We start from the raw sequence: 23483 nt of genomic DNA, 5'->3' as shown, positions 1-23483 counted from the left end.
ATAAGAAACACTACTTTTTGATGGTCTTAATTAGCTACGAATAATCTAAGCCTATCAGAAAAGGGAAAGGCTCAGAAATGGAAATCTAGGGTGACAGGGAGAAGGGGTGCCAGATTTGGTTAACATTGGCCAGAACGTTTCTACAGTCCTCTGAATTTAATGTGCTACTTTGTCTTCGATGCAAGTTCTATTTACCTTCAACATAATTTGAGCCCCTACTGTCAAAACATCACTTTGCAAAGGCGACTTTAAGACATCCTTTCGGCCACTTGTCACCACCATAGATCTTCGGTGCCTCTGCTTAAGGACCACGTTCTCAGTTCCTGTGGCTTATTCAGGACACTTAACATAACATATTATTTGTTCCCTCACAGCAAGGTCTCCTCCTGACAGCCAAGATTCTGTTTTTCTGTCATAAGTAATTATAAACGTGCACCTCTAAAAAGAGTCTCAATTTGAGGGGCATCATCTATTTCAGATAGTAAATCATAGTGACACTGCCATCCCCTGGGCGGCCAAAAGCACAACTCAGATGTATGAGCTCTCACTCTGGATTCTCCGTACCTGAAGAAAAATGGGATGCTCCACTTTTCCCCGGGGGCAGTTAGGGAAAAAAATAAAGCTGGCAACTTTGTTAGAGTAATTTATCCTGGTTTCAATTCCCTTTTCTTTTTTTAAGAGACTATAGACAGAGGGTGCCCATCTTTACAATCCAACTTGGAAAATGATCTCAGGGAGTCCCACTCTGATGTTGTCTGTCACTCCGATTATGCATTTTAGATCTCTTCCCACCCCTTCCATCTCAAGCCCTCTGATTCCACTAAAGATTCTTTTCTGTTCCTCCTCTACAACACTCCTGACAGTCACGTTCCCTGCTCACAGCCAGAATTTAAATCTTAGAGGCTCTCATCAACAAAGAGAACCCCAGGCAAATTTTCATTCCTGCTTCCTTTGAATTTTTCCATCGCTAATACAACCCATTATAGCTCCGTGTCAGCCTCTGCTTTAATGAAAAGGCTGCATCTCTGTATTAACAAAAACATGGGATATTTGGTCTGCCTTGTAACAGTACTAACAGCTGGCATTATGTAGGCGCTATTCCAAACATTTCATACACAGTACACCTCACTGAATCTTCATGAAAAGCTTGCAGGTGGGCACCATCTATTATTAGTTTTATTTTATAAAATTGAAATTCATAAAAGTCACACAGCAGGAATTGCTAGAGCTGGAATTCAGATGAAGGTCAATTTGACACCAAAGCCATGCTCTTATGCTTTAAATTATATTTTGCCCAGGGATTAACCTTCAGGAGAACAAGAACAATTTCTCTTTTAAATTCCTTTTAGTTGCAAAGAACCTATCACCCTATAAAATGAGGCACAGATTACCTCATTTTCAAAGTGTGAGTCCAAGTGATTATCATTTAATAAAAATAGTGAAATCTCAAAGTGATTGAGTTTCTCTATTTATAGTTAATTATTTTTATTTTTTTATGCTTGGCATTTTTCATAGTCCCACCTTGAACACTCAAGCTTCCAGAAGAATCCTGATGCCGCTCTGCGGACTGTTGACTGGGAGGAACAATTGGTGGGCTCAGCATATTTAACCAGTCCCTAAAAAGAAAAGAACAAAAAAATGAACCACATGTTTGTAATTCCATATATATAGAATTTTACCTTTTCCCTGGATTTTTAAGTCCCTGGGGCTTCCACAAAGAAACATTTTTCCTCCTTCATACTTCAGAAAGTAAGATGCCCAGAAATTAATACTCAGTTTTATAAATCTGTAAATACAAAGTCAGTTACTTCACTAACTAGTTGTTCAATAAACATACTATCTTAATGATGATCACTATTCCTCTGAAAAACACAGTAATGATCTTCAACTATAGCACAGCTGCTCTCACTTGAGAAACTTATTTCAAAGAGTCAGAAGAAATACAGATAAAGCTCCTTAGGACCTTTGCATAAGAAAGCCTGACAAAGCCACCAGTCATGTCATGGATGACAAGAATCCACTCAGTGATTCAAAACAGAAGTTAGTCTTGGAGCTGTCTGGACCAGCCATGATGGTGGGAGCTGGTATGCACTTACTCCGGGCTTTGGGGCAGGGGAGGGCAAAAGAGGGGAGAGAGAGGGCCGCTGGGCCCTTGAGTGGCTCATTACTTCTGTTCTCCCAGTATGAATGGGGGCAAAACCACTCCATAAAGCACCTCCTACATTCCCCGTCCCTCTGCCTACAACTTCCAACCTCATTTCCCAGTCTCTTTACTTTTCCATCTTTCCATTCTTCTGTCTCCCTGTTGCTCTAGCAGATACCTGGGTGGGTGTGACACAAGTCAGTGACATTCAGAAGGTATGAGTCACCGAGTTTTCTAATTCAAGCCTTTCTCATCTCTAAACTTGCTACTGAGCTTCCTCATGGGAACAGAGCATGAAAGGGAATGTGAAGGATTTTCCAAAGTTAATTCTGTTTCTCACATTGATGTTAGCACTCTGTATCACTGACCTTGTTCTTCTCAAAGGGAACATGTCCTCATGACCCAAAATTTTCTTTCTAAATTTCTGCATTTCCTGCTGTCTTTATCTACAATGGGAGAGAGTCCCAACAGGAAACTAAGAGGACTGGCTCCCCAGGCCAATCCTGGCACCATGTTTTCTAAATGTAAGAACTTCGCCAAGTCACTTATAACATCACTAAGCCTTATCTATAAAAAAAGAGATAATTGTTACTCAAGTTTGTTTTTTTTTTTAAGTCAAGATTAAATGAAAAAAAAAAAAGGATGAAAAACATTTGTTGTGGATCTGGGTACAGAGCAGCACTCAAAAAATTTCAGTTATGACTAATACCATCTTCATTATCAATGGAGATCAAAGAATGGCTTTACCTACAATGATAAACCAAGGTAGGACTGAATTCTGTTGGAATTAAACCAGCAAAGAACTGTAGAATGATTTCAAGTTTGTACAATAGAGGTTTTCTTTGCAAGTCATTTACACTTCTTGTATAAAAAGTATCTTAATGTAAACATTATCCAGTTCATATTTGTATTATCTTAAGATACTTATGCTCACTGTTCACCTTGGCTATCACCAGATTATGGCTAGTGAAATAAGCAAAGTTTGCTGTGAAACTGAATTTCAAAATCATACATTAAGGACTCCAGAAAGGATTTATCACAGATTTCCAAGCTAATGGGGCATTTTCTGATAAGCACCTTTTATTTAGTCCATTTAATTATAGCAGACCAAAAAAGTCATACATTGTAGAAAATTACAAGGTCACATACAAATTACCAGCCCACTCGTTAAGAGAGATGGAGAGCAAGGACGAACAGGAGAAAAATAACACCCTAAGCGATAAATTAGAAACAACACAATGGCCGTAGTAGCTTCCAGCCATGGTCCGTGGACATCCAGGAAAAAGCAGACGCTATGAAAGGTAGATATTACTTCTTAGGCCAATGATGTGGCTAATGTTGCTTTTTTATTTTTGTCAGCAGTAGCTATAAAAAGTACAGGTTATTCTTTTTGTGATTTTTTTTTTTTTTTGCTTGTTTTAAAGTAATTTCAGGGACTTTCCTGGCAGTCCAGTAGTTAAGCCTTTGTATTGCAATACAGGGGGTGCAGGTTTAATTTCTGTTTGGGGTGCTGAGATTGCCCAAATGCCTTGTGGCCAAAAAATAAAAACGTAGAAGCAATATTGTAACAAATTCAATAAAGACTTTAAAAATGGTCACATCAAAAAAAAATCTTATCATGCTGAGGTTTGACAGAAAACAACAAAATTTTGTAAAGCAATTATCCTTCAATAAAAAAACATTAAAAAAAAAAACCTTAAAGTAATTTCAGATTTATAGAAAAGGTTCAGTAACAGTATAGAGAACTGTATCATCCTTCACACAGACTCTCCAATTTAAACATTTGGTCACATTTGCTATCTATCTATCATCATTTCTCTATCAAGGGTCGGTAAAGTATGCCCATGGGCCACATCTGGCCCACTGCCTGCTTTTATAAGACTTGTAAACCAAAAATAGTTGTAATATATGTGAATGGTTGAAAACATCAAAATAGTAATGTTTTGTGATACATGGAATTTATATAAAATTCACATTTCAGTGTCCATAAATAAAGTTTCACTGGAATATAGCCATGTTCATCAGTTTATGTACCACCTATGACAGCTTTTGTGCTATGATTCAGAGTTTAAATATTTGTTATCTGGCCTTTTACAGAAAATGTTTGATGGCCCCTGATCTATAACCATGAGTTAATATTGATTTCTCTAATACTAATATAATACCACAGAGTCATTTTCATCTTTCCCTTTTCTGTATTTGTAACTCCCTTCTGACACTTAGGAAACTGGCTTCCATTCAGTTCAGTTCAGTTCAGTCGCTCAGTAGTGTCCGACTCTTTGCCACCCCATGAACTGCAGCATGCCAGGCCTCCCTGTCCATCACAAACTCCCAGAGTTTACTCAAACTCATGCCCATTGAGTCGGTGATGCCATCCAGCCATCTCACCCTCTGTTGTCCCCTTCTCCTCCTGCCTCCAATCCCTCCCAGCATCAGGGTCTTTTCCAACGAGTCAACTATTTGCATGAGGTGGACAAAGTACTGGAGTTTCAGCTTCAGCATCAGTCCTTCCAATGAACACCTAGGACTGATCTCCTTTAGGATAGACTGGTTGGATCTCCTTGCAGTCCAAGGGACTCTCAAGAGTCTTCTCCAACACCACAGTTCAAAAGCATCAATTTTTCGGCGCTCAGCTTTCTTCACAGTCCAACTCTCACATCCATACATGACCACTGGAAAAACCACATCCTTGACCAGACGGACCTTTGTTGGCAAAGTAATGTCTCTGCTTTTTAATATGCTATCTAGGTTGGTCATAACTTTCCTTCCAAGGAGTAAGCGTCTTTTCATTTCATGGCTGCAATCACCATCTGCAGTGATTTTGGAGCCCAAAAAAATAGTTTCCACTGTTTTCCCATTTATTTCCCATGAGGTGATGGGACCAGATGCCATGATCTTAGTTTTCGGAATGTTAAGCTTTAAGCCAACTTTCTCACTCTCCTCTTTAGGCTTTTTAGTTCCTCTTCACTTTCTGCCATAAGGGCGGTTTCTTCTGCTTATCTGAGGTTATTGATATTTCTCCCAGAAATCTTGATTCCAGCTTGTGCTTCTTCCAGCCCAGCATTTCTCATGATGTACTCTGCATATAAGTTAAATAATAAGCAGGGTGACAATATACAGCCTTGACGTACTCCTTTTCCTATTTGGAACCAGTCTGTTGTTCCATGTCCAGCCCCAGTATATTTACTTATTTTCTGGATTACAGAATACACCAAAAGTAGTTTCAGAATTGTTAAGCAAACAAAACAGCCAATAAACACACTGAATCTACTCTCTAGGATTCAGTTTATAGTTCTTTTTATCTTCAGTCAAAATACCACATTCAAAATTTACTTAGGCTAGTTTTTTTTTAAATTTTTTCATTTTTATTTTTTAAATTCATTTTTAAAATAATTTTTATTTTATTATAAATTATATATTATATATAATTATAAATTATATATATATTATTATAAAATTTATAATATTTATTATTATTTTTATTAGTAGTATGTTAAACATTTCTAATATGAGTAGTAGTATTAGACCATTGTTACCATATTATTAATATTATTTTAATTAACTTATTTTAATTGGAGAATAATGACTTTACAATATTGTGATGGTTTTTGCCACACATCAACATGAATCTGCCACATGTATACATGTGTACCCCCAACCTACCACTTCAGTGTGGTTATATTATTCATTTGAAATACAGCTCCTGTCATTTGCTTCTGTTTGTATTATATTTTAGGTCTTTCCCCTTGATTTTTATTACTTTTGCTGCGAGTATGTATTAAAACACTAATAGTTCAAAAGTCAAACGTTCACAGAAAGACACAGTTAACAGATTTCTCTCATCCCTTGCAGTTTGTTTCTATCCCCTCATCACCATCCCCACCCACTCCTCCAGAGGTAATCAATTTCATTAGTTTTGGTATCTTTACCTTTCTTTTTGCAAAAATTCAGCTGATACACATTTTTTTTCCATTCCTCTTCTTTCTAATGCAAAAGGTACAATACTAAATCACTCTTCTGCACTTTCATTTTTTTTCCAACTTAAAATATATCTGGGAAATTATTCATACTAATTCATAGAGAATGTCCTCATTCTTTTTTTTTTTTTAACAGCTGCACAGTACTCGCACTTGTGTGTGTGTGTGTTCAGTCATGTTTGAGTCTTTGCGACCCTATGGACTGTAGCCCACTACCACTATGTTCCTCTGTCCCTGGATGGCAAGAATACTGGAGTGGGTTGCCATTTCCTCCTCCAGGGGATCTTCCCAACCCAGAGATCGAACCTGTGTCTCCTGGGTCTCCTCCATTGGCAGGCAGATTCTTTACCACTGAGCCACATGGGAAACCCACTCCATGATGCGGCATACATTTATTTCACCACTCTCCTTTCTTTGGGCAAATTTTAAATATTTTGTGATTATTGTGATTAATGCTATAATGAATAACTTTGGGCATTTCTATTTTTGTATACTTGAAGATACATCTTCAAGGTAAATTGCTGGAAGTGGGATTCCTGCAACAAAAGGTAAATGCATACTCGGCTTTGTCAGATACTGACAAATTTTCTTCACAAGGATTGTACCCTTCAGCATTTCCGCCAGCAACATCTGAGAGTGCTCATTTCCCAAAGACATGTCACAAAACTATGCAGTCAAGTTTTTAATGCTTTCCAATCTGAGAGATAAGAACTAATATCTTATTTAATAATTTCATTGTTTAAAAAGCAAGCTCTTTTTATGGGGTGACTTGTTAGCAGAAATGTGTAGTCTAGCACCTTACCTTACAGGTTTACATTTTTATAGGAGATATTTAATGCTAAGTCATTGATCTGACCCTCGATCAATTCATTTAAGCCTCAGTCTTCTCAGAAGCAGGCCACAAGCATCTAGGGATGGGGGAGTGTCAGTTCAGGCTGACTCACACATGTCGAGCCCTGGCTCAGTTCTGAACTGTGCCCTTCGCCTGCTTCACTCTGGCTACCTGTGGGCTGGAACCTGCTCCTGCTCTTTGCCTCGCATCTCCACGCTGTTTGGACTTGATACTCTGTTTTGTTTGGCTTCCTCAGCTCCGACTAGAAACCTTTTCTTTCAAGGACAGATCCTATCCACCTGTGAAAAAAATCTCCAGCTCCTCTGGTGCAGAATATCCTCTTCAGTCAGGCTTGCTCTCTGAGCAGGTTCAGGAGCAAATTCCTATTCCTGCTTTCCTCGTGAACCCAGGCAGGCCTCCCATCCCTGCCTCTCCTCTTGGAACTGAAGAGAAAGGGCTTGCAGGCACATCTATACATGGTGAGCAATGTCACCAAAAGGTGTGTTTTATTTAAGAGTCAAGACATGGGTTCACTTTAAATCACATAAAAATCTAGTGTAGATGAAGAATTAATACCATCTTGTGAATCCTCACGATGGACAAATTTATTTAACATTAAAATCTCACCCTCCCCGCCGATACCATGCTCTTTACATTCAACTTGCATGTTAGATTTTTAAAGGCGGGGAGTGAGCTTTAATTAAATCAGAAATGACTTAGATATGTTTATAACTGAGGATAGTGTCCTCACTTTAGAGTATGGTTTCAGTTTCTTCACTTAAAAACAAGATTAGGTTTACAAGAGAATTTTACACACCTGCCAAACTCCTCTGTCCAAGGGATTGTCCAGGAAAGAATACTGCATGAGCAGCCATTCCTTCTCCAGGGGATCCTCCCAACTCAGAGATTGAACCTGGTTCCTGCATTGTAGCCAGATTCTCTTCCATCTGAGCCACCAGGAAGCCCTTCATACATATGGTAACCATTTACTAAACTGCTGAGTTTAGTGACTGCTGTGTCAGACCCTGGGTAATCAGAGGGCTCAGAGTCAGATGGAAGAAACACTCTAAGCAACAGAAAATGACATGGGCTGATCAGCTTATCTGTTTATTCCTTAAAGAAATTCCCTTGTAAGGAGACTTCCTACAGTCTTGTATACATTTATTTGGAGGAATACTTATTTGAGAAATCTAAAACAAGACAATTATTACATAGCTCTCATGTATAGGACTGAGGTACCTACTATCAAAAGTTCTGGGTCAGAGAAGACAGCAGTGTGAGATACTTATACAAGAGATCTTCTATTAGGGATTAAGCAACTTGCAGAAATTTCTATCCACTACTTATTGATATTTATCATTTGGTCCCAGTGCACATTTCTTCTTTACTGAAAGCACTCTGGGTTTCAAAAATTGTCTGTGGCCAGGGAACTGACTGGGGAGATGACTAAGAAGCATCTTACTTTGGGGAGAATTCATAGATTCTTTTTAAAAGCTGGTTAAAAAAAAAACCGAAAAACTGTTTTCCCAGAAAAATAACCAAATGACAAAAAATTACAAATTTTGCTTTTGATTTTAGCAGGTCAGAAATCAGCTGAAGCCCATTCATGGACTTCTGGACCCTGACTTAAGAACTTCTATACCTTGGACTATCACAAAGATGATGTTTCTGAAGCATAAAACCCATGGTTGGCAAAGTTTTTTGTAAAGGACCAGATGGTAAATACGTCACAACTATTTAACTCTGTTGCTGTAGTGTGAAAGCAGACATAAACAATAAGTAAATGAGTGGCATGGCTGTGTTCCAAGAAAAGTCTTATTCACACACACACACACACAAATCCCACCATGACAGGATTTGGCCCATAGACTATAGTTGAATGACCCCTGTATTCGAGGAAGGGACTCTGAAGTGGAACATTCTCAAGGCTCTTATGAAAAGTTCTGTCAATTTTCCTCCTAAATGCCTCCTGAATCCACCTTTCTCACCATCTCTTCTTCCACAACCAAAGTCTAAGCGACTACCTTGCATCCTGTTCTGTAGTAAAAGCTCTTAGTTTACCCCCTGTAGAGTTGATCATTCTAGCTTCACTTCACTGTTCTCCACACTATGACCAAAATGCTAATCTGATTATGTCAACCTCTTTTTAAAACGCTTCAGTCTCATTGGGAAGCTCAGGAGAAAGATCAGAATCATTATCTTGGCCTTTGGGGCTCTTTATACACTCATCTCTTCATGTTTTTCCAACCTCATCTTGAATTGCTGTCCCTCTCACTCACCACGCTCCAGCCACACCGGGCATCTCTTGATTCCTGGAATATACTACACTCCTACCATCACTGGGCCTTTGCCCAGGCTGTGCCCCCTTGCCTATATCATGCTCTCTTCCATGTTCCTACCACGTCCCCCTTTTATCCTGGTGAAATCATCTCCAACCTTCATATTTCGGCTCAAGCATCACACTCTTGACAAGTCTTCCTGGACTCTGTGCGACCCCGTGAACTGTAGCACGTCAGGCCTCCCTATCCATCACCAACTCCCGGAGTCCACCCAAATCCATGTCCATTTTGTCGGTGATTCCATCCAACCATCTCATCCTCTGTCGTCCCCTTCTCCTCCTGCCCTCAATCCCTCCCAGCATCAGGGTCTTTTCCAATGAGTCAACTCTTCGCATCAGGTGGCCAAAGTACTGGAGTTTCAGCTTCAATATCAGTCCTTCCAATGAACACCCAGAAGTGATCTCCTTTAGGATGGACTGGTTGGATCTCCTTGCAGTCCAAGGGAGTCTTCTCCAACACCACAGTTCAAAGCATTAATTCTTTGGCACTCAGCTTTCTTTATAGTCCAACTCTCACATCCATACATGACCACTGGAAAAACCACAGCTTTGACTAGACAGACCTTTGTTGACAAAGTAATGTCTCTGCTTTTTAATATGCTGTCTGGATTAGTCAAAACTTTCCTTCCAAGGAGTAAGCGTCTTTTAATTTCATGGCTGCAATCACTCTCTGCAGTGATTTTGGAGCCCAGAAAAATAAAGTCAGCCAGTTTCCACTGTTTCCCCATCTATTTGCCATGAAGTGATAGGACCGGATGCCATGATCTTAGTTTTTCTTAATGTTGAGCTTTAAGCCAACTTTTTCACTCTCCTCTTTCACTTTCATTAAAAGGCTCTTTAGTTCTTCTTCACTTTCTGCCATAAGGATGGTGTCATCTGCAAATCTGAGATTACTGATATTTCTCCCTGCAATGTTGATTCCAGCTTGTGCTTCCTCCAGCCCAGCATTTCCCATGATGTACTCTGCATAGAAGTTAAATAAGCAGGGTGACAATATACAGCCTTGACGTACTCCTTTTCCTATTTGGAACCAGTCTGTTTTTCCATGTCCAGTTCTGACTGGTGCTTCCTGACCTGCATATAGGTTTCTCAAGAGCACCTAGCAAAATGCCTGGCACAGAACAGGCACCTCCTCAATATTTATTGAATGCACGGAAGAGTCTTTCTGGTAGTCCAGCATACTGAGAGGCCCCTGGAGTTGGAATTTTCAATAACAATAAATAATGCTGCTATTGCAACCCATTTTGCTTCTATGTTATTTTTTTCTCTACCTGCTACCAACACACTACTGTTTTCTTGTATGTGTTTGGTACACACAAAATTTGGGGTCAACCTGAGGACACACATCTACTGCTTTGCAGCTAAGAAAAACTTAAATGTCTGCCTCAGAAAATAGAATACTGGTTCATAAATATGTTTTAGTAATACGAGAAACTAAGAAGCTATACTTTTTCTTTGAAACTTAAACATACACCAAGAGTTCTTAATAGCTTTTCTTCATAGGATTCATCTCTCATTTGAAGCAGGAAGATCAAACAATAAGTTGGAAACACAATTTCTGTGTTGGGAACTCTTCTGTATGTCTCTTAAGAGGGATTGGAATAAGTATTAAGACGCTATCATTTCATTTTGGTTGTTTCCTGCAGGAGGTCTCTAGCCAGATTCTCAGTGTTCTTATTTTGAAGGCCTTTTACAACATTTCCAAGTGCTTATCTAGTCTATGTATTTAATAACCATCACTGACTGTGCACTTACTACTTTCCAAGATCATATTTCATCTTCAAATAGCTTTGACTATTAGAAAGTTTTTCTTAATGCTGAGGGGAAAAATTTAATTTCATTTTCACATTTCTCCTACAGCTACCCCTTGGGGCTTCTAAAGAACAATTTTAATCTTTCTCTAAGACACAGTAGGAGAGAGTTAACGAACTGTCCATCCAGAACTCCTTCCCCTCCCTTCTCCTTGCAACAGCTCCCTCTGACCACACGACCTGGAATGGTCATGTTCCTGCATGAGCCCAGAGGCTCAGCACCTGACTTAATCTGGGTCAGTCACTGTGCTTCTCTAGAACTTCTGAAACTGGATGTGAAAAAGAGGGACAGTTCCAGAATGAAGTTGGACACCCAAAAAGTGAAACTCAGAAGCCACTGGTGACCACACTCCCTGTCATGTGGTAGAAGCCAGTCTGAAAAGAGAATGAAGCAGCCTAAAGTCTGGGTTCTGGCAATAAAACAATAGTGGTTAAAAACTGTATGTATTGGAAAACTGGGGGAGATGATACAGGAGTTTGGTTTAGTACATCAAGAATCTGAGGTCTTGCTCTTTTTTCTATGTGATGATGTGTTAGAAATATTTAGGATCCATTACCAGGTCTCAGTCTTAGCTCGTGTATATGCTGACACTACTCCACATCCATCTGCTATCATCCTCTTCTATGCTTTTAGAATCTCTCCCCTGCAATTTTCCCCCAGCCAACCTGGACTCCCTTGAATCCAGAGTGAGCTTTTCAAAACTCGCTCTTAGGGCAAAAGCTCAAGCTCTACAGAAAGCCCAAACTCTTACAGCTTTGTGTAATCTGACCCTCACTCTCTCTGCAGCATGCTTTTGTGCCTCCCTCACTGTTAGCACCACTCTCCCCCGGGCGTCAGAGGGAGGGCCCATCCGTACCTAGTCTCTTTCCCCGTAATAACCAATACTGTAGACTGAATGTCTGTATCATCTCCAAATTCACAGGATGAACTCTTAACTCCCATTGTGATGCTGTCTGGATGTATGGTCTCTGTGAAGTGCTCAGGTCATGAGGATGGAGCTCTCACAAATGGGATTCAGTGCCCTAGAGGGTCTTGACTCATCTGCCATATGAGGTCACAGTGAGAAGATAGCTGTCTAAGAAACATCAAGAGGACTCTCACAAAATACAAAATCTGCCAGGACTTTGATCTAGGACATTTCAGCCTCCAGAGCTGTGAGAAATAAATCTCTGTTGTTCATAAGTCACTGAGTCTATGGTAAACTGTTATAACATCCTAAATGAACTAAGAAACCTAGTTTACTTTCTCCATCTTTTGGTTCAAATTTTACTTCAGAGAATCCCTGCCTGAGTTCTAAGTCTACTGCAGCTTTAAAAGCAGTCAACGTTCCAGCAGAAAACACTTGGCACATTCAAATTAGGATGATATGAGGGGGGTTTGAGAAAGGGTTTATTACAAAGGTAAGGGTGGGAATGGGAAAACCAAAGGGATAATCTAGAATTCCAGGACTTTGGCCATCTCCCCCCACCCACCCTCAGCCCTGAGGGAGAAGAAAAGAACACTAGACAGAATTCACAAAGAGAGAGGGTGTCCTTAAGAGGAGCTGTGCCAGGCTGTAAAATCCATAAGGCAGACAATCGGGTCTGTCTTCTTCACCTTTGGCTTGATACAGATACTCAATAAATGTTTGTTGAATGAATGAATGAACAAATACTTGTAGGAAGGCTGAGGCTATAAGAGAAAGATATACAAGTGAGAGTGAAAAGATTGGAAAACAGATCATTCTCTGAGGAAGAACTAGAGAGGAGGTTAGGAGAACACACCCTGAGAGCAGTAGGAGGAATAACAGGAGTCATAAAAAGCAGCTAGCTGAGAACATTATGAGAATGATTCTTCCCAGATACTTCTTCCTCTCTCATCATAAAAGTGCTCCCAGAGGATGTTTACATTATGGCGACATCTGGAACAGGACCATGTCTCCTCTGCAGCAAAAGTTAGGAAACACATTATGTAAACAAGTACTATATTTTTATCTCATATAAACCCAGGTTTATTTAGACATGTAGCAAATAGTCATACAAAAGGAAAATCATATTCTTTCTTCTGGTCTCTACAAAATGACCTCTCCTGCATATATCTTTGCAAGAAAACCCATAAAACAAAGAGAGTCTTGCTCCCCTAAGTGTTCAGTGCTACAAGAAATCACAAAAATCATTATCTTATTTTACTCTGCTAAATACTTTATACATTCTCTGCAGAACTGAATATCTTTCCAGTTTGGCAGTATTTTCCCTTAGGTTAAGAAAATATTAATGACATATCATCTCGAGATTATTTTACAGACATTGACTCATTAGATATAGCAGGTAATTCAACTCTGGAGGCACAAATCCAGGCATCAGCCATCAAATATAACTATAATATGTGACAGTAATATCCCATCTACTTGAAACAACATGGAAAAAAGGCTTCTCCACACTATTATCAGTTTAGCTGCCTTATAATTTTACACTGAATAGATGTTTATCAAGCTCCTGCAGTGCTGCAGACTTTGTGCTGTGTATTGAGAAGTAAGACATGGTTCCTACCCTTGAGGAAATCAGTTTCCTGAAGATGGACTGTTAAGACCAGCATTTATAAGACAGTGAAGTAAGTATTGTTAAACAGAGGTAAGCCCAGGGAACCTCTTAGGAGGAGGGCTGTGATAAGGATTTCTCTGTTTAGCAAAACTGATGAAAGAATTCCTTCTGAAGTATGAGAATGAGGTCACAAGACAGAGAAGAGAAGATGGAAGGGTATTCTAAAAGGAATGGCATGCACCACAGTAGAAAGGTATAGGGCATTTGAGGTCCCTCTAGTAGTGTGAAGTGATAGGCAATGGGTATTTACATGTGTTGAACGAGGAGACACAACAATACTGAAGAAGGCAGTGGTCTTTTTTTTTTTTTTTAATTCGTTGGAGGCTAATTACTTCATAACATTTCAGTGGGTTTTGTCATACATTGACATGAATCAGCCATGGAGTTACATGTATTCCCCATCCCGATCCCCCCTCCCACCTCCCTCTCCACCCGATTCCTCTGGGTCTTCCCGGTGCACCAGGCCCGAGCACTTGTCTCATGCATCCCACCTGGGCTGGTGGGCTGTTTCACTATAGATAATATACATGCTGTTCTTTCGAAACATCCCACCCTTGGAAGGCAGTGGTCTTAAATGGCAAGCTAAGCAATTCCTACTTTTTTAGAAGGCCCTGGGGATCTATTGAAGGCTTTTAAGCCAGAAGAATCTTGGATTTGCATTTTAGAAACATCATGGTGGCATCTGTATGGAGAATGGAATGGTGGGGAATAAGAGAGGGGCCATAAAAACCATTTAGAAGTTTGCTCTATCATCTAGGAAAGAAAGAACAATTTTATTTAGGAAGTTTAGTTCACATGTGTTTGAAAACACATATGAAGAACACAGAACCTTTCCCTTGACAAAATTCACTTTCCACTGTATCCAATTACTGTTGTAATACACAGCAATCTCCCGAGAATACATCTTGTTTTTGTAATCCTGTGAGAGTGAAGGTCTCTAGAAATGGCAGTATACCTCAAGGATCTTAACACTCTAACAAGGAAAGTTTTAGCTTCTTTCTGTGTGTCCCATATGTTATATAAGTTAAATTCAAATAGTTATTGAGTATCCTTGTGCCCAACAGTGTATTGGATATATAAGGATACTTAACAAATACAAGACATGGTTCTAGGAAAGTAGTCAAAGACATGAATAGGCAAGTCAGAAGAAAAGACAGAAATGCTCCTGCCTCCCCCAGATAGGGGAAGATACTTGGCCATGTATATGGCTATAGAAATGAAGACTCAAATGAGATACTATTGACACATAACACAAAAGTTCTAAAGTTTGATGATACTCAGTATGAGCTGAAGGAATGTAAATTAGTGAACAATTTGGTAATACCTATCAAAATTACCTTTGACCAAGTAATTTCACTGTTAGAAGTTTACTGTAGGACTTCCTTGGTGGTCCAGTGGTTAAGAATCCACCTGCCAATGCAAGACACATGAGTTTCACTCCTGTTCTGGAAGGATTTTACACGCCTCGGGGTAAATAAGCCCGTGGACCACAACTACTGAAGCTGGTGTGCTTTGGAACCCATATTCCACAAGAGACGCCACCGCAATGAGAAGCCTACACATCGCAGTTGAAGGCTACCCCCAACTCGGCACAACTAGAGAAAGCCTGTGCAAAGCAATGAAGATGCAGAGTAGTCAAAAATAAATAACTAGTTAAAATTAAAAAAAAAAGACAACTTATTGTATACACATTCTTGACCAAGCTCATAAAGATATGTGCGTGAGGATATTTACTACAGCATTGTTTACAGTAACAAAAAGCTGGTAACCACTGAAATATCTAGCAGCAGAGAACTGGCTGAAAAAATTATGATATATCCAAACAATTAAATAATATCCAGCAGCTAATGAAAAATGTGTTGATTGTCATGTGAAAATTAAGAAAGAGGTTAAAAAATCTATCCAGTAAAAATCTAAAAATGAAGTTGCATTGTAGAAGAGTATACAGTTTTATCCCACTTAGGTCAAAAAATACATTGTTGTTGTTACTCAGTTGCTGAGTGATGTCTGACGCTTTGTGACCCCATGGACTACAGTACGCCATGCTTCTCTGTCCTTCGCCATCTCCCAGAATTTGTTCAAACTCATGTCCATTGAGTCTGTGATGCCATCCAACCATCTCATCCTCTGTTGTTCCCTTCTCCAACTGCCTTCAATCTTTCCCAGCATCAGGGTCTTCTCTATTGAGTCAGCTCTTCGCATCAGGTGGCCAAAGTATTGGAACTTCAGCTTCAGCACAGTCCTTTCAATGAATAGTCAGGACTGATTTCCTTTAAGATTGGCTGGTTGGATCTCCTTGTAGTCCAAGGGATTCTCAACAGTCCTCTTCAGCACCATATTTCAAAAGCATCAATTCTTTGGTGCTCAGTCTTTATCATCATTCAGCTCTCACATCCATGACAACTGGAAAAACCACAGCTATGACTATACAGACCTTTGTAGGCAAAGTAATGTCTCTGCTTTTTAATATGCTGTCTAGGTTGATCATAGCGTTTCTTCCAAGGATCAAGCGTCTTTTACTTTGATGGCTGCAGTCACCATCCACAGTGATTTTGGAGCCCAAGAAAATAAAGTCTGTCACTGTTTCCATTGTTTCCCTGTCTATTTGCTGTGAAGTGATGGGACCGGATGCCATAATTTTTGTTTTTTGAATGTTGAGTTTTAAGCCAGTTTTTCACTGTCCTCTTTCACCTTCATCAAAAGGCTCTTTAATTTCTCTTCACTTTCTGCCATCAGGGTGGTGTCATCTGCATATCTGAGATTACTGATATTTCTCCCTGAAATCTTGATTTCAGAACAGTATGAAAAAACACATAAGCAAAACACATTTTCTTATATATGCATAGAAAGTTTCTGAAAGGTGCACAAGAAACTGTTAATCTGGGAGCAGGAATGCAAAGTTGGGGGTGGAAGAGTAAGACTTATTTCTCGTAACTATTTTTCTACTTTGGCTGAATTTTTCTTTTCTTTTTTTTTTTTTTTTTACTACTTTCCTTTTTAAAGGCAGATTCTTGTTCTTCAGTAGCTTCCAATTTGATGGCATCTATCAGAAAACTCCTCTGAAACACAGCTTAAAAATATCTACCAAAAAGTGCTTTAGGTTGACAGGCGCTTACTGGAAACAAAAGTCTCAGTTGGTCTCTCAACCAATGGAGAAGGAGGGAAGAAAATGGGGTGCCTTCCTCATGCCAACACACACCATCTGAGCTGATCCTAGCAGCCTTCCCCATTGGAAATATCAACTTCGGCGATGAAAGCAGAACGTTTTGGGTCTTTATAAATGTTGGTAAAGTTCCTGGAAATTGTCAAGATTTCATGTGCATAAACAACAGCGGATTTAATGCTATAGATATGACTAAAAAAAATAAGTGGTGGCTTATTATTTTTAACACATCATTCACCAGCCTGGGTATGAAAGCAAAATGGTTCCCGGCTGAAATCAGCAATGTCAGGTCTGACAATTCACTGATACAACTTGACAAAGAATAGTTACAATGGGAAACTCAAAAGATGCTCTACCATAGAGGGGAGGCCTGGCTTAGAGCTCAGAGGGAACACATAGCCTCTTCTCATTTTAGGAGATGTATTCATGGGAGTGTGTGAAAAGAAATTTAAAATTATGTTTTAATCAGCTTTTCAAAGAATTTCTTTTCTTTTTTTAGTTACTGGAAGATAAACGGTCTTAGCGTCATGGAAAACTAAGCAGTGACTCACTTATCCTTTACCTTTCGTTGGAGGGGAATAATTTTGGGGTGAAAATTCTCAAGGAAGTCAGTTTATCTCCTCAAACCAGAAAAAACTAATCAAGCATTGTCTGATTAATTAGAGACACTTGAAAAAATGCTATCAAGGCCTACAGCTGTAATCAATTTAATCAACATGCAGCGAGCCAATCTGGTTTCCTTGATTAACAAAGCTGAATGTTAAACAGAGAGTGTGACATTGTAGTGCCATTAGCTAAAAGCTACAATTGAGCATTTTCCCTAAATACTCAAAGTCAGGTCAGGAAAGAGTGAAAACTTTCTTTCTTATGATGAGGACCATGGGAATGAATATTTCAAAATTTTCCCTTGATACTTTCATGCCAGAAGTTTCATATAAATAGCAGAAATGTGTAGTAACTTCAGAATGCTTCAATTAAGACAAAAAAAATCAACCTTCTGGAAAGACCGCATAATAATGAAATAAAGACAAAAAAAGTGATGTGAGATTTCTGTTTAATATCATCCAAGTTGGTTATGGAATTCAGCAGGAATACACACACCAGACACACAGAGATGAAATTTCTCTTATTACATTTTTAAGATGTGAATGCAAAATGCATCTATATAGTGCTTAATGAGTAAATTGGAAAATTCAATTTGCTTATTTTATTTGCATGAAGTCAATTTAAATGTCTCATGCAAGATTACCTTATTAATGGTTTGTTTCTTGCTCTTAAAAACCGTAGTAGTATAGCTCTAAAATGATGATTAGATTTTGTGTGGCAGATCTTTGCAATGGAGTCTGGAGTTTTTACCTGTTAAAACAGTAATTCTCAATCTTTTTTTGGGGGGTAAAATTCTCTTTTTCCATGCTTGGAATTTAGTAATACTGCTAAATGCTGCTAACTAGTGTGTGGTAATCAGATATTATATTTGTCATGTATAATTTTACCAAAATAGTTTTGTTATGAAGATATGTCAGTGACTTCCCTAAAAACTACACTGAAAATAATTGAGTCATCTTACTATCATTCCCATTCCCATTTTCTTGAAGAGAAGTGGAAAGGAAAGAGTACACAGGGCATGGAGGGAAAATGTACAGAGCGAGCTGTTGGAAGAGCTAAAGTCTACCCATTAGTACGTATAATCATGGTTTTGATTTTGGTTGTCAGAACACACTTTTCTGCTATCTCTTCTGAGAACCTAGCTTTTCTTTCCTATGTGCAACTCACATCATGTGCTTTGGGATATTAACCTTCCTTCACTCCCAGTCTGGGGACAGGCTTGAGACCCAGGGTGGGCTAGAGTTTACTTTTGGGTTTTTGTTGGGTTTATGAGGAGTGTCCTGACTCAAGTCCACCAAAACATGTACAGGTGAATGACATCTACTGAGTGTATTTTCCAAACAGAAAAAAAAAAAAAAAAAAAGGCTGAGCAAAACTGTGAAAGGTTATGTATTTCTCCAGAAGTCTTTCAGAACCTATTTCTTTGGGATTTTTGAATATTATTTTACAGCAGAAGGAGGCACATAGAATGAGGATTTTTTTCATTACAAATAAACATCTTTGAAGATGCAGAGCAAACAACTGTCTCTTCAAATAACAGATTTATCTTATCTTTGGGGGACATTCAAAAATATCTGAATGCCCTTTACACCTCACTTGTAGGTGTTGACAACAGAGTGGTGACAGAGCCACATCCCTGCCTACATGGAGCTCACAGTTAGGGGTGGAGACAATATATACATACATTGTAAAAAAAATACATATATATAGAAAAAGAATATATATTATATATTCATAAAGAACTGAAGGAGCTTAGTAAATCCTAAAATATGCCAATTTGACATGATTATTTTGACCTGAGAGCAATGAGAAGAAACAGACAGAAGAAAAAAATCTCTACTCACCCCATCTCTTCCAGAAAGGGTAGGATATTTTAATCACTGGAGACAACTCTAGACTCTGATTTATCAGAGGTGACACCAGAGATATCTATTAAAATGTAACAGACTTTACTAACTAGCCCTCCCTTCCATTAGCTTCCCATGTATTTCAGTTTAGTTCAGTTCAGTCGCTCAGTCGTGTCCGACTCTTTGCCACCCCATGAACTGCAGCATGCCAGGCCTCCCTGTCCATCACCAACTCCTGGAGTTTACTCAAACTCATGTCCATCGAGTCGGTGATGCCATCCAGCCATCTCATCCTATGTCGTCCCCTTCTCCTCCTGACCCCAATCCCTCCCAGCATCAGGGTCTTTTCCAACGAGTCAACTCTTCGCATGAGGTGGCCAAAGTACTGGAGTTTCAGCTTCAGCATCAGTCCTTCCAATAAACACCCAGGACTGATCTCCTTTAGGATAGACTGGTTGGATCTCCTTGCAGTCCAAGGGACTCTCAAGAGTCTTCTCCAACACCACAGTTCAAAAGCATCAATTTTTCGGCACTCAGCTTTCTTCACAGTCCAACTCTCACATCCATACATGACTACTGGAAAAACCATAGCCTTGACCAGACGGACCTTTGTTGGCAAAGTAATGTCTCTGTTTTTTAATATGCTATCTAGGTTGGTCATAACTTTCCTTCCAAGGAGTAAATGTCTTTTAATTTCATGGCTGCCATGTATTTACCCTCCCACAATTTGCCATCTCTAAGAGGCTCAAAGTTTCTTTTCTTTGTCTTACCACTTTACTAAAAAATTTATTGTTCTTTGGTTAAGATGCAGTATAAGCCAAAGTTCTAACCACTCCTCTGAGTTCCATCACTGAGTTCTTACATGTGTATGTACACTACATAAGTGTTAGTAAGCTTCTGTTGCTTTCCTGTTTGTTTTGTTAGTTTGTCTTTTGTCAGTCTAATTTGGAGGACAACCTAGGAGGGTAGAGGGGAAAAGTATTTTCTCTCCTATAGATAGCAAAAAATGCTATTAAAATTTTAAAAGTGAAGATTTAATGAGTATTTCATACTAACAGCTCTAGCATAGAGTTAAGGTGCTAGGTTTTCATGAGAACTCCAACCTATTGCGTATGGATTGATGCCAAATGCACAAGGAGAACGGGAACCACAGAATGTCTGATTTGGAGCCATTTCTCAGGGATGGGTATTTCTAACCATACTAGGCCTTTCAGATGAACAAACTAAATCCACATTTAAACTGTTTACGAGGGAAATCCTACTGCTAAGAATCCACAGACATTTTCATGTGCAGAGCACTGTACAAGGAGTAGTGGGGAAGCAATGGGAATTAAATAGAAAAAAATGCATTACTTTAGAACGACAACTTCAACTTCTAGGATTGATTCCCTAAAACCAGCAAGGCTTGGTTGGTCACTGAATGGAACACTAACATATTCCTATGTGTATATCTGGATGAACATTTGTTTAATTCACAATGGAGAACACACTGACAACTGGGTATAGAGTCCAGCATTAGGGATGAGGCATACATTTGGGGTACCAACAGAGCACATAATTTAAATTGCACAGGTTTTGATTTGACCTTAAATTTCCTTTCAGCTTTGCAAATTGGGGTTAAACTCTGTGCCTCTGTCACCTCACCTGGAATACTAGAATTACAGGACTGACAACACTGGTCTGTGGTAGGGATTAAATAAAGTAATACAGCATATGGAAACTCTCACCACTTAGTGCCTGCTACAGAAATGGAGTGAATAGTGATAGGCGTAGTAACAAATATTTAGTAGCTATTATTATTCGAAATTACAGAAAAAGAGTCACTCTCAACTTTATATAACACCTTTTAGAGAGTCATAATACAACTCTGTGTTAAGTGCTTTGTAACTAAGCCCTTTGCAAATCAACAGCATAAAACTTTGCAGCCTTTTCTAACTTTAACTAGAGAATAATTGCCTTAAAATTAGAATACAAAATAAAACCATCTAAACCTTTCTACAGAATGATTGGGACTTAATGGTGCAGAAAGAGTAGGCGGGGTTTAATTTAATGCTCTAATTTAGCTCTCTGGGCTTCTGTAAAGAATAACTACAGGGTATCATTTTCATCATTAACTGTGAGATTGTCAGATGCCATATTTATGTACTGATTTCCATTTTCTTTTCAAAGTTTGGTTATTCCTTTATGTTCACTAGTCAAATAAAACAATGATATGCTAAAAAGAAGGCTCTGTGAGGTGAGTGACAATTTAATTTTCCCTCAGTGTTCGTTGGCTGCACATAAAATAAAGAACTGGGCAAAGCTGAAGGAATCTTAAGTTGACTAGATTTATTTTCCAGTAGTTGCAGGGTGTATTAATTGTAACATTTCAGTTAATGAAAAGTATTATGATAAGATGCTGATCTGGGTGTTAAACAGACTTTTGATCAAATATGATGGTAAGATGCTATTTTTAAAACATAGGGAGGAAATAATCAGATTTCTTTTGTGGCGCGGATCATTCTAATGCATAAATTGGACTTGTCAAGGAGGGCAATAATTCTTTACTGTCACCAAGCTACCATCATCAGCATTATTATTACTCACGGTGTTAACCCAGTTTCTATTCAACCTAAAGATGGTCCCTGTACCATAGAAAGCTTACATGCTAAACTGTACGCTTAGCAGGAAGATACAGAAACACCTGAACACCAGAAAGGATGGAAGGTACAGAAACACTCAAACACCAGAAAGAGCAAACTGACTATTATTAGATTAAAAACTATACTAATGGTTCTTAGCAGTGAATTATCTTATTAAATACAACATGCACACAGAAAAGTGCACAAATAATAAATGTACAGCTCAATGAATGACCTGAAAGTTACTATAACCACCAGCTGGGCCAATAATAGAAGCTTCCCTCCTTTTCCTAATCATTACACTTCCTGTTCCCCTAAAGTAGCTCAGACGGTGATTTCTAAAACTACCAATTAATGGGCCTGTTCTTTGCAGGAATGAAATCATGCAATATGTATTCCTCAGCTGTCTAGCTTCTTTCCCTGAAAACTGTATTTGTAAAACTCATTGGTGGTTTTGAGCATAAATGGTATTCTATTGTATATGACAGTTTACTTATGCCTTCTACTGTTGAAGGAGACTGAGTCATTTCCAATTTGAGGCTATCATGAATGTGTCTATGTTGAAAAGTTTTTCCTGTTCCAACTTGGGTCAAGTGGTGGGAGTTCTGCAAATTAACTGATGACAGTCAGATCAGCAGGAGAAAAGACAAAGTTTATTCACATGTGTACATGAGAGTTTCTCAATAATAAGTAAATAATTAAATAGCCAGAGACGAAAGTTTATAAGCCAATTTGACAAAGTTTGCAGGAGGGTGGGGTGTGGTGGGTGTTAGGGCTTCAGTGAGGAAGTATGGAAGGTTCTATTGAGGTTTTTGATGCTATTGGAAATGGGCAGTCTGTCTTCATGGCACCTTAATGGCAGCTGTTATTTTCAGGAGGCTCTGCTTCAGTCAGATAAGGAAAGGTCAGATAAGATTTCTTTCTGTATCTCTGGAGCTCAAATGTTTTCACTTTAAAGCATCCTTTCTATCAATTCTGGGGGTCTGATTATGCCTTCATTATTTATGCATGTCTCTGGGTACACATATGTATGCTTTCTCCTGGCTGTATATCTAGGAGGTGACTGCTGGGTAGAAGGATATGGTATGTTCAGCTTAAAGAGATATTGTCAAAATAGTTTTCCAAGGTAGTTGTATCAATTTATACTCCCACCTGCAGTATTGAGTTCCAGTTGCTGGGTATACTGACCAAAATCACCAATATTGTCTATTCCAAGTCATTGTGATGGGATATAGTGGAATCACAGTGTATTTTAATTTGCATTTTTCTGGTTTTTAATGAATTTGTGCTTGTTTTCCTATGTTTACTGGCTATTTGGATATCTTCTTTTGTGAAATGCCTGTCCAAGTCTCTTGGCCATTTCTGCTTTCTTTTGAATTGCCTTTCCCCCTTACTGACTTGTGGCTCTTCATATACTCTAGACATACGTATTTTGGAGTCCTTCCCCTGTTGGCAATGCCTTCTTCCACTCTGTGGAATGCCATTTTATCCTCTTTAAGTAGTATCCTTTAATAAGTTCCTACTTTTAATACAGTCCAATTTATCAAGTTTTCCTTTATGATTAC

The 23483-nt window shown here is 38.8% G+C and overlaps 1 protein-coding gene across 2 annotated transcripts in view; it reads right to left on the bottom strand.

The window, feature by feature from the left end:
* CFAP20DC (CFAP20 domain containing) overlaps positions 1 to 23483 on the bottom strand; it is a 256876-nt gene that overhangs the window by 10930 nt on the left and 222463 nt on the right. For both annotated transcript variants that reach the window (XM_065933365.1, XM_065933366.1), the window contains one exon: positions 1522 to 1616. In XM_065933365.1, the coding sequence (XP_065789437.1) occupies positions 1522 to 1616 (95 nt within the window). The remainder of the gene's footprint in view (positions 1 to 1521; positions 1617 to 23483) is intronic.

Source organism: Muntiacus reevesi, chromosome 4 (genome assembly GCF_963930625.1).
Source record: "Muntiacus reevesi chromosome 4, mMunRee1.1, whole genome shotgun sequence".
Taxonomy (NCBI): Eukaryota; Metazoa; Chordata; class Mammalia; order Artiodactyla; family Cervidae; genus Muntiacus; species Muntiacus reevesi.
Note: the sequence above shows the minus strand (reverse complement) of the source record. Positions and strands in the feature narration are given on the sequence as shown.